General features: G+C 45.0%; 1 protein-coding gene across 13 annotated transcripts in view; it reads left to right on the forward strand.

Moving 5' to 3' along the window:
• XG (Xg glycoprotein (Xg blood group)) overlaps positions 1-16865 on the forward strand; it is a 66089-nt gene that overhangs the window by 25400 nt on the left and 23824 nt on the right. For 7 of the 13 annotated variants that reach the window (XM_001086077.5, XM_077988178.1, XM_077988187.1 and 4 more), the window contains exons 4-5: positions 7649-7711; positions 15189-15251. In XM_001086077.5, the coding sequence (XP_001086077.1) occupies positions 7649-7711; positions 15189-15251 (126 nt within the window). Of the gene's footprint in view, positions 1-7648; positions 7712-15188; positions 15255-16865 lie in introns of all 13 variants that reach the window. The other 6 variants (XM_028842380.2, XM_077988185.1, XM_028842381.2 and 3 more) reach the window with 1 other exon arrangement.

The raw sequence follows: 16865 nt of genomic DNA on the forward strand, positions 1-16865 counted from the left end.
CACTATTCATTATAGCTAAAAGGCAGAAATACTCATATGTTCATCAGTGGAAGGAATGGATAAACAAAATGTGGTCCATCCACACAATGGAATATTATTTAGCCTTGAAGAGGAATGAAGCACTGAAAATTGATACAAAGTGGTTGAGCCTCAAAAACATTTTACAAAGAGAAAGAAGCCAGACACAAATAGTCACATAGTGTATATTTTTATGAAAATGAAATTTCAAGAATAGGCGAATCTCTAGAACCAGAAGCAGTGTCGTGACTGCCAGGGGCTGGCGGGGAAAGGGACAGTGACTGCTTGATAAAATCCAGGTTTCTTTTTGGGGGGACAAAAGTGTTCTGGAAGTACACAGAGGTGATGGCTGCACAACACGGTGAATGTTCTAAATGCCCCTGAATTGTTCATTTTTAAATGGCGAATTATATGTAAATTTTGCTTCAATTTATTTATTTATTTATTTTCAATTAAAAAGGTAACCTTTGGCCAGGGGTGGTGGCTCACACTTGTAATCCCAGTGCTTTGAAAGGCTGACGTGGGCAGATCACCTGAGGTCAGGGGTTCGAGACCAACCTGGCCAACATGGTGAAACCCGGTCTCTACTAAATATAAAAAAATTAGCTGGGCATGATGGCACATGCCTGTAATCCCAGCTACTTGGGAGGCTGAGGCAGGAGAATCACTTGAACCTGGGAGGCGGAGGTTGCAGTGAGCCGAGATCACACCACTGCACTCCAACCTGGGTGACAGAGCAAGATTCCGTCTCAAAAAAAAAAAAAAAAGAAAAAAGAAAAAGAAATAACTCCCAGACTTCTAGCAGACGGCCTTCCTGACATGAGAGATGTCAGGAAGTCAATGGACAGGCATTTATAGGTTGTTCAGGAAATGTTCACTATCAAGCAAGAATAGAAAATGCAGCTAAATTGCTGTTGGAGAGTGATGATAGCGTAAATATTTCCAACAAGGAGCTCTGCAATTCTTGCTGAAAAATCTTCCAAATGATGCTCTGCCTTAAGAAGAAATTCACACCCTGAATAGCACAGCAGGATGCGAACAGCAATGCCAGCCAAAGACATTGGAAACAAGCCGGTAAAACTAAGTGATTGTTAGCTGTTTAACAAAATAATAACTGGTGTTAACAACAAAGTGAAACTTAATTTCTAAAGATTAGGCTACCTTCACAGAGAGGATAAGAAAGGGAAGAAGTGAGTAAAAGTAGTTAGATGTTGCTGGATTTTGACATTTTAAGGTTAAGTGTTCCTGTTAAAAATAGAAATTGAACATATAACTCCTGAACTAGTGGAGGAAAATGAAGAATGAAGAATAAAATTAAATACAAAAAAATGAAGAATAAAATTAAATACCAAAATTAGCCAAGTGTCGTGGTGAGCGCCTGTAGTCCCAGCTACTCAGGAAGCTGAGGTGGGGGGATCACTTGAGTCCTGGAGGTAGAGGTTGCAGTGAGCTGAGATTGCGCCACTGCCCTTCAGCCTGGGTGGCAGAGCCAGGCTTTGTCTCAAAAATAAAAAATAATAATAATAAATTTAAAAACTGAATACTAAATGGAAGTTAGGAAGGAAGGAGTTAAAAAAGAAGAAAAGTAAAATAAAATAGTAGGAATAGCGTATCCTTAGTTTTGTTCGATGTTCAATGATTTAATAAATCTGTAAAAAGACAGAGATTAGATTATGCAATTTAAAATGTTTCATGCTATTTACAAGAGAAGCGTTTGCAACAAAATGCCAAAGGGAAGGTGAAAATAGCTAGGAAAAAAAAATGCGCAAAGCAAATACCAATAGAAAGAAAGCCAAGTTGGGCTAGCAAAATCAGACAAAATAACCCTCGAGGTGCAAACAACTTTGAGGCCCAAATAGAGGTTCTTCACACTAAAAGAATGATTCTTTGAATGATAATGGAATCTTGACCCAGCCTGCACCTCAGGTTAAGTCAAAAGTGGAAATTTAAAGATCTAAGTGTGAGATATTAAAAAGCATTTCCCCAGAAATACCAGGATCTGTAGATGGAAATGTTATTAAGAAATAAGATGTGGAGCTGGGCGTGGTGACTCACACCTGTAATCCCAGCGCTTTGGGAGGCCGAGACTGGCGGATTTCTTGAGCCCAGGAGTTTGAGACTAGCCTGGGCAACATAGTGAGACCCCATCTTTAAAAAAAATTTAAAAAAACATTAGCTGGACATGGTGGCATGCACCTGTGGTCCCAGTTACTCCGGAGGCTGAGGTGGGAGGATCACCTGTGCCCAAGAGAGGTTGAGGCTGCAGTGAGCCATGATCACGCCACTGCACTGCAGCCTGGATGACAGAGCGAGACCCTGTCTCAAAAGAAAAAAAAAAAGAAATGAAAACCGTAGCTCAGAGACAGAGAAACTGAGCAATGCATAGGTTCAGAAGGGTTTGAAACAGACTGACTAAATTGTGTCTTGGCATATGAGACAGGTCGCAGTTATAAAACAATGAGAGAAGAAACCAAATTCCACATAGGCAGGACTAAGACAATTGGCTGTTCTTGTGGATGATATGTGATCAAATCTCAACTTCATGCAAAACTTTTTTTTTTTGGAGACGGAGTCTCGCTCTGTCACCCAGGCTACAGTGCAGTGGTGTGATCTCACCTCCCTGCAAACTTCTCCTCCAGGGTTCAAGTAATTCTTGTGCCTCAACTGGGACTACAGGCATGTGCCACCACGCCTGGCTAATTTTTGCATTTTTAGTAGAGATGCGGTTTCACCAAGTTGGCCAGGCTGGTCTCGAACTCCTGACCTCAGGTGATCTGCCCATCTCGGTCTCCCAAAGTGCTGGGATTACAAGTGTGAACCACAGCGCCCGGCCTCATGTAATACTTAAAAATGAACTACAGGTGGATTACAAACCTGAATGTAAAAGAAAAAAAAAATTTTTTTTTTGAGAAATAGAGGGAAATATCTTATAACCTCAGGTTTAGGAGTTTTTCTTAGATAAAATACAAAAAGCATAACCATGCCTGTAGTCCCAGCTACTCAGGAGGCTGAGGCATAAGAATCACTTGAGCTTGAGAGGCGGAGGTTGCAGTGAGCCGAGATCCTGCCATTGCACTCTAGCTGAGGCTACAGAGTGAGACTCCGTCTCAAAAAAAAAAAAAAAAAAAAAAAGCATAACCTTTAAAAATGGGTTAGACTATGCCTACATTTTAAAAATAATAACCATAATAATAATAATGTTCTGACTTCAGGCTCTAAAAATGTCAAAAGATGAGCTGTCAACTGGAAGAGGCTCCTTCCTGCCCGTATCACCAGGGAAAGTTTAATATGCAAAATGCAGTCATCCTTCAGAATTCATGGGGTATTAGTTTTAAGACCCCTTCTTCCCCGCAGACACCAAAATCCACAGCTGCTGAAGTTCCTGATATAAAATGGTGCAGTATTTGCAGTTCCTGTATATTTTTATTTATTTATTTATTTATTTATTTGGAGACAGAATCTCACTCTGTTGCCCAGGCTGGAGTGCAGTGGCGTGATCTTGGCTCACTGTAACCTCCACCTCCCGGGTTCAAGAGATTCTCCTGACTCAGCCTCCCAAGTAGCTGGGATTACAGGTATGCGCCACCATTCCCAGCGAATTTTTGTATTTTTAGTAGAGACGGGTTTTAACCACGTTGTCCAGGCTGGTTTCGAACTCCTGCCCTCACGTAATCTGTCCACCTTGGCCTCCCAAAGTGCTGAGATTACAGGGGTGAGCCACAGGGTCCAGCCTCTGGTATACTTTAAATTATCTCTAGGTTACTCATAACTCCTGATACGGTGTAAATGCTATGCAAATAGTTGTTATACTATATTATTATTATTATTATTATTTTTGAGACGGAGTCTCGCTCTGTCACCCAGGCTGGAGTGCAGTGGCCGGATCTCAGCTCACTGCAAGCTCTGCCTCCCTGGTTCCCGCCATTCTCCTGCCTCAGCCTCCAGAGTAGCTGGACTACAGGCGCCCACCACCACGCCCAGCTAATTTTTTGTATTTTTTTTTTTAGTAGAGACGGGGTTTCACCGTGTTAGCCAGGATAGTCTCTATCTCCTGACCTCATGATCTGCCCGCCTCGGCCTCCCAAAGTGCTGGGATTACAGGCTTGAGCCACGGCGCCTGGCTATTATTTTTTATTTGTATTACTTTTTATTGGATTGCTATATTTTATTTTTTGAAATATTTTCTTTTTTTTTTTTCTTTTTTTCTTTTTTTTGAGACGGAGTCTTGCTCTGTCGCCCAGGCTGGGTGCAGTGGCGCGATTTCGGCTCACTGCAACCTCCGCCTCCTGGGTTCATGCCATTCCCCTGGCTCAGACTCCCAAGTAACTGGGACTACAGGCGCCCGCCACCACGCCCGGCTAATTTTTTTTTTGTAGTTTTAGTAGAGACAGGTTTTCACCATGTTAGCCAGGATGGTCTGGATCTCCTGACCTCCTGATCCGCCCGCCTCGGCCTCCCAAAGTGCTGGGATTACAGGCGTGAGCCACCGTGCCCGGTCGAAATATTTTCAATACAAGACTAGTTGGATCTATAGATGCAGAAACTCTGGTTACAGAGCACAAACTGTGTATAGATAGCTCCTACCAAAACAGACGGATAGCAAAAAAAAAAAAAAAAAGAAAAAGAAAAAGAAAAGAAAAGAAAAAGAAAATGGAGGAGAGAGACTATAAGGCGACTAAAAGAAGAGGGATATGATCATTGCATTTGCTGAAAAGAAAAATTCAAAGAAGAGGGAATTACACAGTTGACCAGCTGATGTGTGTAAGAAATGCTCAGGGTCACACATAGTCATTGAAAGTCAATTTAAGCCACTGTTTAAATTTAAATCAATTTAAACAATTGGGCTTTTATTTTCTAAAAAAAAAAAAAAAAGTCAATTAGGCTAGGCAAGGTGGCTCACGCATGTAATCTCAGCACTCTGAGAGGCCGAGGTGGGTGGATCACAAGGTCAGGAGTTTGAGACCAGACTGGCCAATATGGTGAAACCGCGTCTCTACCAAAAATACAAAAGTTAGCTGGGTGTGGTGGCAGGGGCTTGTAGTCCCAGCTGCTCAGGAGGCTGAGGCAGGAGAATCGCTTGGACCCAGGAGGCGGAGGTTGCAGTGAGCCGAGATCATGTCATTGCACTCCAGCCTGAGCAACAGAGCAAAACTCCATTTCAAAAAAAAAAAAAGGTCAATTAAAGGTGTGGCAATGGCGATTTGAGACAGCCCAAGAGCTGACCAATCGCTGGTGGGATTATAACCCTGTCAAAGTCCTGAAGAGACCTTCAGGGACATCCGAATATGAGCATATCTCCCTTCTGATTCTGCTTGCGGTGCACACACAGCAACAGCACAACCACGTGGGCATGGGGGAAAGCTGGGAAGCTGGTGGCCCCATTGTTCATAAGAGAAGAAAGAACATGAAATGCTCACCAGTGACATCATTGTGGGACAGGGGCGATGGTGCTGCTGATACGAATGAAGTGGGTCTCTAGCACCAGTAGGAATACCTCTCAAAAATATCACAAGCAGTTTAAAAGACAGGCAGAGGAAAGGTAACCAAAGGAAGACAACACTGATGTCCATTTTAACATGCACCAAAGAAAACTATAGCTTGATTATGAACGCACACACACACGCACTTGTGTAATAAAGTTTTTTTCCTTTTAGAGGTGGGATCTTGCTCTGTTGCGCAGGCTGGAGTACAGTGACATGATCGTGACTCACTGCAGCCTCGAATTCCTTGGCTCAAGTGATCCTCCCACCTCAGCCTCCCAAGTAGCTTGGATGATAAGCATGCATCGTCATACCCAGTTATTGCTTATTTATTTATATTTTTTGTAGAGATAAGTTCTCGCTATGTTGTGCAGGCTGGTCTCAAATTCCTGGCCTCAAGTGATCCTCATGCCTCAGCCTCCCAAAGTGCTGGGATTATAGGCATGAGCCATTATGCCCAGCCTGTAGTAAAAGTGGTTTAAAAAAATCACCTAGAGGCAGGGCGCGGTGGCCCATGCCTGTAATCCTAGCACTTTGGGAGGCTGAGGCGGGAGGATCACGAGGTCAGGAGATCAAGACCATCCTGGCTAACACGGTGAAATCCCGTCACTACTAAAAATACAAAAAAAAAATTAGCCGGGCATGGTGGCAGGCACCTGTAGTCCCAGGCACTCAGGAGGCTGAGGCAGGAGAAAGGCATGAACCCGGGTGACAGAGGTTGCAGTGAGCCAAGATAACGCCACTGCACTCCAGCCTGGGCGACAGAGCGAGACTCCGTCTCAAAAAAAAAAAAAAAAAGAAAAAAGAAAAAAAAAGAAGTATATTGGTTCAGTCTGGAAAGATGGAACAACTTGAAGCAAAGGCAGGAAGACTGGAATCAGGGAGGGGGTTTCCAGGTCACGAACAGGTGAGAGACAAACAGTTGCCTTCGAGTTTCTGATGAGCCTTTCCAAAGGAGGCTATCAGATACGCAGTGGCCTCAGTGAGCAGAGGGGTGACTTTGAATAGAATGGGAGGCAGGTCGGCCCTAAGCAGTTCCCAGCTAGACTTTTCCCTTTAGCTTAGTGACTCGGGGGCCCCAAGATTTATGTTCCTTTCACAGTGTGTGAGTGAAAGCACTTGGAAACTGAGAAGTGGAAATGTGGCAGGCCAGGTCTCACTAACACAGGCCCCCACAACACCTGTTTCAGTATTGACTGACTGGTTAAATATTAAAAGCCAGCGCCCTTATACAAAGGCTGGAAGGTAACAAAAGCCCACCAAGAGTTTTTCCCAGGCCTTCCCTGGGCCTTAAAGGATGACAAAATAATGAAGAAATTCTTAACAGGACCCATTTAGGATTAAACAAGTTTTACTGGGGGTCTGCAGAAACTCCCCAGACCTCCACAAACAAGCTTATTGGGGCTTTGAAGGAACGCCCCAAACCTCCGTGACTTAGCAGGAGACAAGATAAGGGTAATCACCGCAGCACCTGGACCCACTTCGATGAAGTCAATTTACTGAGGCTCCAGAGGAAGGTCCTCAGGACTCACACCTTAGTGATAGATGAGAAGAAGTTAATCACTTATATCTTTAGATAAATGCACACACGTATATCCACATAGCTTGGAAGGTATAGAAGCTCCGGAAAACTGTAATTTTGAGTTAGTCTGGTGATGCTTGCCAGGGCTTCTCCCTGTAACAGGTTGCAGAAATAAAAACTCGCTTCCTGCCCAGCTCACTTGTGTTTCATTATTGGGCCGTGAGAAATAGCAGCCCAGTTTGGTCCGGGAACAGAAGGTTTGGTGTTACCTTCATCACAGGCGCTGGACTGTCAGTAATGTATTCCATGACAATTCTTAGATTTCTTTTTTGTATGGCTTGCTCCGTCATGGCAGACAGCTACACTGGCTTCTTGCCATGGAAACGAACTTCTAGTAACAAAACGGACACCTCTTTTTTTTTTTTTTTTTTTTTAAGTTTCAGGATTCAAGGCTTTCTATCTACAAAGTGATTTTTAAGCAGACAATGGCAATCTATAAACACACCGTGGGCAGCAAATGAGAACAAACTGCAAGGTGGACAGTCACGCTGAGGTGCTTGTTTCCGCAGGCTGCTCCCAAGGGAGGACAATTTTCTCTTCTAACAGTGCAATGTTGTTTTCTCCACAGATATCTACCCAAAGCCGAAACCACCTTCCTACCCACAGCCCGAGAATCCCAACAGCGGTGGAAGTAAGAATCCGCAGGCCTGAAACTCTTCCTCAGTCTGGTTTGATGATGTTTGCCGTTTTATTTACTAGCAGGTTTAGCCTGGTTGCATTTGAAATATGTGTGTAATAGTTCCCTTACTGGGAATGTACTTTCCTTCCTCACTGGGGGGAGCAAGAAAGTCCAATGGACAGAAACAATCTCATTTTCCCTTTGCTTTGACATCTGGAAACCACTAAGATGTACTTGTAACCACCCAATTGGTTCACTTTGTTGGCTGCCTAGACAGAGCTGATTTATCAAGATAGGGGAATTGCAATGGAGAAAGAGTCATTCATGCAGAGCAGGCTCTAAGGGAGACCAGAGTTTTATTACGACTCAATTCAGTCTCCGGAACATCTGGGGAGCAGAGTTGTTAAGGATAAGTTGGCGGCTAGGGGCTTGGGAAGCGGGGAGGGCTGATTGGTCAGGTTGGAGAGGGAACCAAAGGGGGTTGAAGTGAGGTTTTCTTGCTGTTTTCTGTTCCTGGGTGGATGGCAGACCTGGTTGAGCCACATTATGGGGCTGGATGGGACCAGCTGATCCATCCAGTGCGGGGGCTGCAAAAATATCTCAAGCACTGACCTTAGGTTTAACATCACAATAGTGATGTTACCCCCGGGAGAAACTTGGGGAGGTTCAGACTCTCGCAGCCAGAGGCTGCATGAGCCCTAAACTGTAATTTCTAATCTTGTAGCTAATTTGTTAGTCCTGCAAAGGCAGACTGGTTCCCAGGCAAGCAGGGGGCCTTTTTGGGAAAGGGGTATTATCAATTTTGTTTCAGAGTGAAACCATGAACTAAATTCCTTCCAAAGGCTAGTTTGGCCTACACCCAGGAAAGAGCAAGGGCAGCTTAAAGGTTAGAAGCAAGATGGAGCTGGTTAGGTCTGACCTCTTTCACTGTCCTCATTTCCTCAGTCATAATTTTCGCAAAGGCGGTTTTATACTCAAAGAACACTTTGCATTATCATCACAGAAAGCATATCAGGCTGCGAGACAAGTCCTTTTTCTCACTTGTGTTCAGTGCTCCAAATACCTTTGGCTTAACCATTCACAAAACCCCACGTGAGCCGTGCACTTTATGTATTTTAGAGTTGGTTTCTCCGTTTTTTCTAACATTTGGCAGACAGTTTTTTCCACAGATTTATTACACTCACTGAAAAATATGCAATTCAAAAAAAGAAAGAGAGTGAACGAGAGACAGAAGAGTGGGTGGTAGGGAGAGAGAAAGAGAAAGAGAAAAGAAAGGGAAACGAAGAAAGGAAAAGATAGATTCTGGCCATTAAAGTTATCAGCAGTTCAACAACCTTAAAAACCTAAATGTTTGCCAGGCAGAGCAGCGTGAGGCTGGCTAAATCAAGAGGGGTTCTGGAAGCTTCCTGGTAGCTTGTTCTGGCTTTATACTTTCCCAGCTTAACAGCGTGTCCATTCATTGCAGGCACAGCACATTCAGATGGACAGAAATTATCTCCTCTTACAAGGAGTCATTAAAAATAGAGACCAAGACCCAAGGGAGATGATACCCACTTGAAAAACAACACCTCAGGCCGGGCGCGGTGGCTCACGCCTGGATTCCCAGCACTTTGGGAGGCTGAGGAGGGTGGATCACCTGAAGTCAGGAGTTCGAGAACAGCCTTGCCCACATGACAAAACCCTGTCTCTACCAAAAATACAAAAATTAGCTGGGCATGGTAGCATGCGCCTATAATCCCAGCTACTTGGGAGGCTAAGGCACGAGAATCGCTTGAACCCAGGAGAGGGAGGTTACAGTGAGCCAAGACTGCACCACTGCACTCCGGCCTGGGCAACAGAATGAGACTCTGTCTCAGAAACAAAAAATACCACCTCACCCTTAACTGCATTAGCCAGCTATCTTTCTTTTTTCCCCCTTTCATGATGAAAATCCCAAACACCACCCACCTTTTTCTCCCACTATTTCCTCCTAGTCTTTGGAAAACATTGTCCCACAGATCATGGCAATGTTGCAAGGTACTCATGGGAATTCCACAGGGAACGTGTTTCTTGCTGAAACATACTTGGGAAACACCCGGTTAAACAGACTGCTGTGGGCTTCCCTCCCAGAGAATTCATCAGGACTTAAAATGCGCCGCTGGGCATGATGGGCCACGTCTGTAATCCCAGTACTTTGGTAGACTGAGGTTGGTGGATCACCTGAGGTCAGGAGTTCAAAACCAGCCTGGCCAACATGGTGAAACCCCATCTCTACTAAAAATACAAAAATTAGTCGTGGCCTGTAGTTCCAGCAACTCGGGAGGCTGAGGCATGAGAATCACTTGAATCTGGGAAGCAGAGGTTGTAGCAAGCCGAGATGGCGCCACTGCACTCCAGACTGGGTAACTAAGTGAGACTCCGTCTCAAAAAGAAAAAGAAAGAAAGAAAGAAAGAAAAAACTTAAAATGCGAGATCCTTTAAGACGGGCCATCTTCAGAGTGTGAACACTCAGCCCCTCCCACAGCAAAGTGACTCATGAACCCCAACAGGAGGGGAAGAGAGGCTCAGGCTGGGGAGGTGACCCCCCATGACTCAAGCCTCAATCTCCTGATGCTTGCCCGACAAAGAGGAGGCTTTCTTTCCAACTTTGGTTTTTCATGTTGTGCTTAAACCCAGCCATGTTGATGCCTTTAACATGGCAGTCCTGAATTATTAATTAATACTGTGTGGATCCAAAATATCTGAGACAGGTCTCAATCAATTTACAAAGTTTATTTTGCCAAGGTTAAGGACATGCCCGTGACACAGCCTCAGGAGGTCCTGATGACAAGTGCTCAAAGTCATCAGGACACAGTTTGGTTTTACACGTTTTAGGGAGACATGAGATATCAATATGTGTAAGAAGTACATTGGTTTGATCTGGAAATGCGGGACAACTGGAAGCAGGGGCTTCCAGGTCAGAGGAAGATAAGAGACAACTAGTTGCATTCTTCTAAGTCCTTGATGGGCCTTTCACTGAAAACTCAATTTACATGTGAGACGGGGCAAAGGGACAGTTCACTGGGCCTCAATCTGGCCCAGTGAATCTGCATTTTTACACCAACAATAGGGCAGAGGAAGCAATCAGACATGCATGTGTCTCCGGGGAGCAGAGGGATGACTTTCTGTCCCACACCCGGGAAGACGGGCTATCAGTGTACATTGCCAGGCTGAAATTCCTCAGAACTGTTGTAGGGTAAACAAAACAGTTTACTTTCCTCAGATTGTGAGGACAGTATGTAGCTTTTAAAAAACTTAAAAAAAATTTTTTATAGCTATCTTATTTAGAAAGAAAATGGGAGGCAGGTCTGACTTTTTTTTTCCAGCTTGACTTTTCCCTTGGCTTAATGATTTTGGGGTCCCAAGATTTATTTTCCTTTCACAATTGAACATGAGAACATGGAGTATTTGACACAGGAAATGAGCAAATTTAACGTACGCACCAAAGGAAGAGGAAAAATGAAGCTGGTTGGAACTTAATTATGGATACTGTGGTTCATGAGCAGAAATTCCCCTTAACCAGTGTTCTTGCCCAGGCTAGCCCAAATGAGCCCAGGCTAGCCTAGATTCCCCAATGTGTATCTTGAGAAAGAAGAAGAGCCCTAGAAAACAATGTGTAACATCCCTCCAAGATGGGGTGTTCTGGAACAGTCTCTCAGACAACGAAGGCAATTGTTGATGGGCAACATTGGGAAGACCCCAGAGATGGAATGTCCTAGGCCTTTCCAAGTTCTCTTTCTCATTCTCCCTCCATTGACTTGATAGGTGGCTGAGGATTTATAAGTATTTACCACACATCAGCCAGCTTTCTCAGGATGACTCCAGTCATGCTTGGAGCTCAGTGGTCTCTTTCCCTTAGTATTTGATCTAGAGGAACCCAAGATTCTCTCTGTGCCCTTTGAAATGCAGCACATTTTTCTTGGCTTCCATGAGCTCCTGTGGCATTTCTCAGGCCAACTGTTGACTCTGCTTCTCATGTCTGTGCTTGTCCCTTTGAGAGATGTCAGCGTCACTTCACCAATTCTTTTCTCTGACCCCAGCAGCTCCTATCCATGTTTTTTTTTTTTTTTTTTTTTTTTTTTTTCTCAGACAGAGTCTCACTCTATTGCTCAGGCTGGAGTGCAATAGCAGGATGGCACGATCTCGGCTCACTGCAACCTCCGCCTCCTAGGTTCAAGCAATTTTCCTGCCTCAGCCTCCCAAGTAACTGGGATTACAGGTGTGCAACACCACGCCCAGCTAATTTTTGTATTTTTAGTAGAGACGGGGTTTTACCATGTTGGCCAGGCTGGTCTCAAACTCCTGACCTCAGGTGATCTGCCCGCCTTGGCCTCCCAAATTGCTGGGATTCCAGGCGTGAGTCACCACGCTCGGCCCCATGTTGTCTTGAAAGTAACAAGACAGGCACGGATTCTGTCTGAGGCAAGCTGTTATGGGATGGATTATGTCTCCCTGCAAATTCATAGGATGAAGTCCTAACCCCAAGTTTCCTCAGAATGTGACTGCCTTTGGAGATGGGGCCTTTAAGAAGGAGATTAAGGTAAAATGAGGTCACTAAGGTGGGTCCTGATCCAATAGGACTAGTATCCTAATAAGAGGAGATGAGGACATAGACACACACAGAGGAAAGATTATATGAGGACACAGGGAGAAGACGGCGTCTACAAGCCCAGGAGAGAGGCCTCAGGAGGAACCAGCCCAGCCCACACCTTGATCTCAGACGTCCAGCCTCCAGGACTGTGGGAGAATCAATGTCTGTTGTTCATAAGCCGCCCAGTCTATAGTATTCTGTGATAGCAGCCTGAAATGGACTAAGACACCTCATAAGAAGAGGAGATGAGGACGCACACACACAGAGGAAAGATTATATGAGGACACAGGGAGAAGATGGCATCTACAAGCCCAGGAGAAAGGCCTTAGGAGGAACCAGCCTAGCCCACACCTGGATCTCAGACTCCCAGTCTCCAGGACTGTGGGAGAATCAATGTCTGTTGTTTATAAGCCACCCAGTCTATGGTATTCTGTGATAGCAGCCCGAGATGGACTAAGACACCTCCTAAGAAGAGGAGATAAGGACACACACACACACAGGGGGATGACCCTGTGGGGACACAGGGAGAAGACGGTGTCTCCAAGCCCAGGAGAGAGGCCTCAGGAGTACGCCCAGGAATCCATGCAGTTGGAGGTTGTGTGTGTGAACGAGGGGGGGAAGCTCACAGAGGATGGCGTTCTGAGGGAGGACTGACCTCACAGGGAGGCACCCAGAGACTTCCTGAACCAAGCCACCGATATGCAGCTTGTGAGCTCCAGGCAGTGCCTTCCGTGCTCTCTTGTGTCCAGTCCCCACTCCTCTGGCCCCCAAGTTTCCATAATCCCCCACAGTTGTGTCATTTTAGAGACCTCAAAAGAGAGTCTAGGTCGGGTGTGGTAGCTCATGCCTGTAATCCCAGCCCTTTCAGAGGCCGATGTGGGTGGATCACCTGAAGTCAGGATTTCAAGACGAGCCTGGCCAACATGGTGAAACCCTGTCTCTACTAAAAATACAAAAACTAGCTGGGCATGGTGGTGCATACTCGTAATCCCAGCTATTTGAGAGGCTGAGGCCAGAGAATCGCTTGAACCCAGGAGGCGGAGGTTGCAGGGAGCTGAGGTCGCAGGGAGCCGAGGTCACGCAGTTTCACTCCAGCCTGGGCAACAGAGCAAGATTCTGTCTCCAAAAAAAAAAAAAAAAAAAAAAAAGAGAGAGAGTCTAGGCAGGGCATGGTGGTCCATACCTGTAGTCCTAGCTATACTCAGGAGGCTGAGGCAGGAGGATCACTTGAGCCCAGGAGGTGGAGGCTGCAGTGAGCTATGATTGACCACTGCACTCCAGCCTGAGCAGCAGAGCAGCACCCCGTCTCGAGAGAGAGAGAGAGGGAACGAGAGAGAGACTATTCTGAAAAGTGAAAAACTAGTCATTCTCAGCCCAGATTTCCAGTGTTCTGAGATGCCTGTTCTGAAGGACTTTGAGAACAACATCCTTGTCTTTTTTGTGAATTAAAGTAGTTTCACTCTTGAGCCAATGTGGATAAGCACTTGCCAGGTACTGGCAGTGCCAGGTACCAGGAATATAAAATGGGTACAGAAAATAAAGTTTCCAGCCAAGTGACAAAAAGGTGTTGGAGATACAGACTCATGTTGTGCAAAGAGCTTGCACTGATGATTTCATTTCAGCTGCTTGAATAGGATCAAAGGACACTTAAGCTGAGACAGGAGGGATGAGCTAATGCTTTTCCAGGTGACAAATGGATTCTTCCAATATTTAGGGAGTGTGTAAAGTGATGGACAGGAAACAGGAGGGGCCATGACAGAAGGAATGTCACCTGCAAAAGTCCTGGGGCAAAGCTGGGAGTGGGGGCTCATGCCTGTAATCCCAGCACTTTGGGAGTCCGAGGTGGGCAGATCACCTGAGGTCAGAAGTTCAAGACCAGCCTGGCCAACATAGTGAAATTCCATCTCTACTAAAAATACAAAAATTGGCCAGGCGTGGTGGCACACACCTGTAATCCTAGCTACTCGGGAGGCTGAGGCAGGAGAATCATTTGAACCCAGGAGGCAGAGGTTGCAGTAAGCTGAGATCGCGCCAGTGCACTCCAGTCTGGGCGATAAGAGTGAAACTTCGTCTTAAAAAAAAAAAAAAAAAAGGTCCTAGGGCAGAAAACTCATGGTAAACTTCAGGAACATGCAAAAGTCACTGCAAAAAGTTTTAAGAAATTCAAATGTAGCCAGGCTCAGTGTGGCTCATGCCTATGATGATTCCAGCTCTTTGGGAAGGCAAGACAGGACGATGGCTCGAGGCCAGGAGCTTGAGACCAACCTGGGCAACATAGCAAGCCCCTGTCTCTACACAGATTTTAAAAATTAGCCAACTGTGGTGGTGTGCACCTGTCGTCTGAGCTACATGGGCAGCTGAGATGGGAGGATTGTCTGAGCCCAGGAAGCCGAGGCTGCAGGGCGCTGTGATTGTACCACTGCACTCCAGCCTGGGCAACAGACCAAGACCCTGTCTCAAAACAACAACAAAACAAATTCAAATGAAAGGGTGTAACTCAAGCAAGATGGAAATACAATACACTATCAAAAGGTCAGATGTTTTATCCTAATATTGGTGACTGACTTCTGTAAATGGTGCTGGCATTTGTAGTAGCCCTAAACAGGGAAAGGTCACTTTCTGCCCTGTTCATTTCAGAGAGCCCTGGACTTCTTGCGAAAGCACCAGTGGTGTAAGTTTAGGGCACAAAAATAAAAGTTTTTTTTTTTTTAAATTGTAAGCTCTGAGGTGGTATTATGAATATTGTCTACATGATGAATAAGCTCCATAAAAGCAATGGGCAGTTACATCTTTTCTGTATTTTGGCATTCTTATTTATAGATGGTATCTACCTGAAAGATGTCATTATTTTTCTGAAATCATCCTGTTGTTTTTCAACAGATATCTACCCAAGGCCAAAGCCACATCCTCAACCCCAGCCTGGCAATCCTGGCAACAGTGGAGGTAATGAGTATTTTTAAATTTATTTTTTAAATTTATTTTTATTTTATTATTTTGTTTGATTCTATGTTATTTTACCATTTTATTTGATTCTATGTTATTTTACTTTATTTTACTATTTTATTTTATTATTTATTTTGGAGACAGTGTCTCGCTCTGTTGTTGCCCTGGCCAGAGTGAAGTGATGTAATCACAGCCTCGAACTCCTGGGCTCAAGTGATCTTCCTCCCTCAGACTTTCAAGTAGCTAGGACAACAGATGTGCACCATCATGTGTGGCTATTTTTCAAATTTTTTGCAGAGACAGGATCTTGCTGTGTTGTTCAGGCTATTCTTGAACTCCTGGCCTCAAGCAATCCTCTGCCTCAGCCTCTCAAAATGCTGGGATTACAGGCACCAGCTATTGTGGCCCAGCCTGGTAATCAGTATTAAAATCCACTTTAGAAGTGTCTGGGGCCAGGCACAGTGGCTCATGCCTGTAATCCCAGCACTTTGGGAAGCCGAGGTGGGCGGATCACTTGAGGTCAGGAGTTTGACACCAGCCTGAGCAATATGATGAAACCCTGTCTCTACTAAAAATACAAAAATTAACCGGGCGTGGTGGCACATGCCTGTAATCCCAGCTACTCAGGAGGATGAAGCAGGAGAATTGCTTGAACCCGCAAGACACAAGACACTTGTGTCTCCAAGTGTCACTGTGGAGACACAGTGAGACTCCGTCTCAAAAGGAAAAAAAAAAAAAAAAAAAAGAAGTGCTTCACACCTGTAATCTCAGCACTTTGGGAGGCCGAGGTCTCCTCAGGCAGATCACCTGAGGTCAGGAGTTCGAGACCAGCGGCCAACATGGTGAACCCGTTTCTACTAAAAATACAAAATTATCTGGGCAGAGTGATGCGTGCCTGTAATTCCAGCCACTGGGGAGGCTGAGGCAGGAGAATCGCTTTAACCCAGGAGGCGGAGGTTGCTGTGAGCCAAGATTGTGCCAATGCACTACAGCCTAGGTGATAGAGTGAGACTCTGTCTCAAAAAAAAGGGGGGGGGGTGGTTGGATACAAGTATTATTTAATGACTTAAAAATTCTCATCTCCATGGTGAAAGACCAGTCGCTTTTGAAATGCACAGACATTGTTTTGCGAGGAGTTCAGTTCTTCTATATCCACCAGCACCTGGGGATTACATTTAGTTGACAGTAAATAAATGTAAATTTTTTTGATGACATTGACTGAAAAAACCATGCACACTAAGACGTTTCAAGTTATGATGGAGGAAGGCAATTTTTTTCTTGTTTTTTTTTTTTGTTGTTGTTGATGTTGTTGGTGTGTGTTCTACTCACTTATTCTTCCCTCTGCAAGAGTTATCTGTGGCCACTTTGCCTGTGTTCCTACAGCGCTTCCCATCTCCACCTTGGCAATTGTGTCTCGTGAACGTGAGATACTCAGGAAGGAGATGCTGGTCTGTAAAGTTGGAAGAGTCTCAGCGATTCCATTGTTGGGGCAAATGTGTGCAGATCAGGGAAGCTAAGATACACTGGGTGTCCTCTTCTCTCTACCTGCTTTAACCGTTGGGAGTTCCCCTGATTCTGATTGTTTCAGGACGTTGCTTGGATGTTGTCATATTC

This window comes from Macaca mulatta, chromosome X (genome assembly GCF_049350105.2).
Source record: "Macaca mulatta isolate MMU2019108-1 chromosome X, T2T-MMU8v2.0, whole genome shotgun sequence".
NCBI lineage: Eukaryota > Metazoa > Chordata > Mammalia > Primates > Cercopithecidae > Macaca > Macaca mulatta.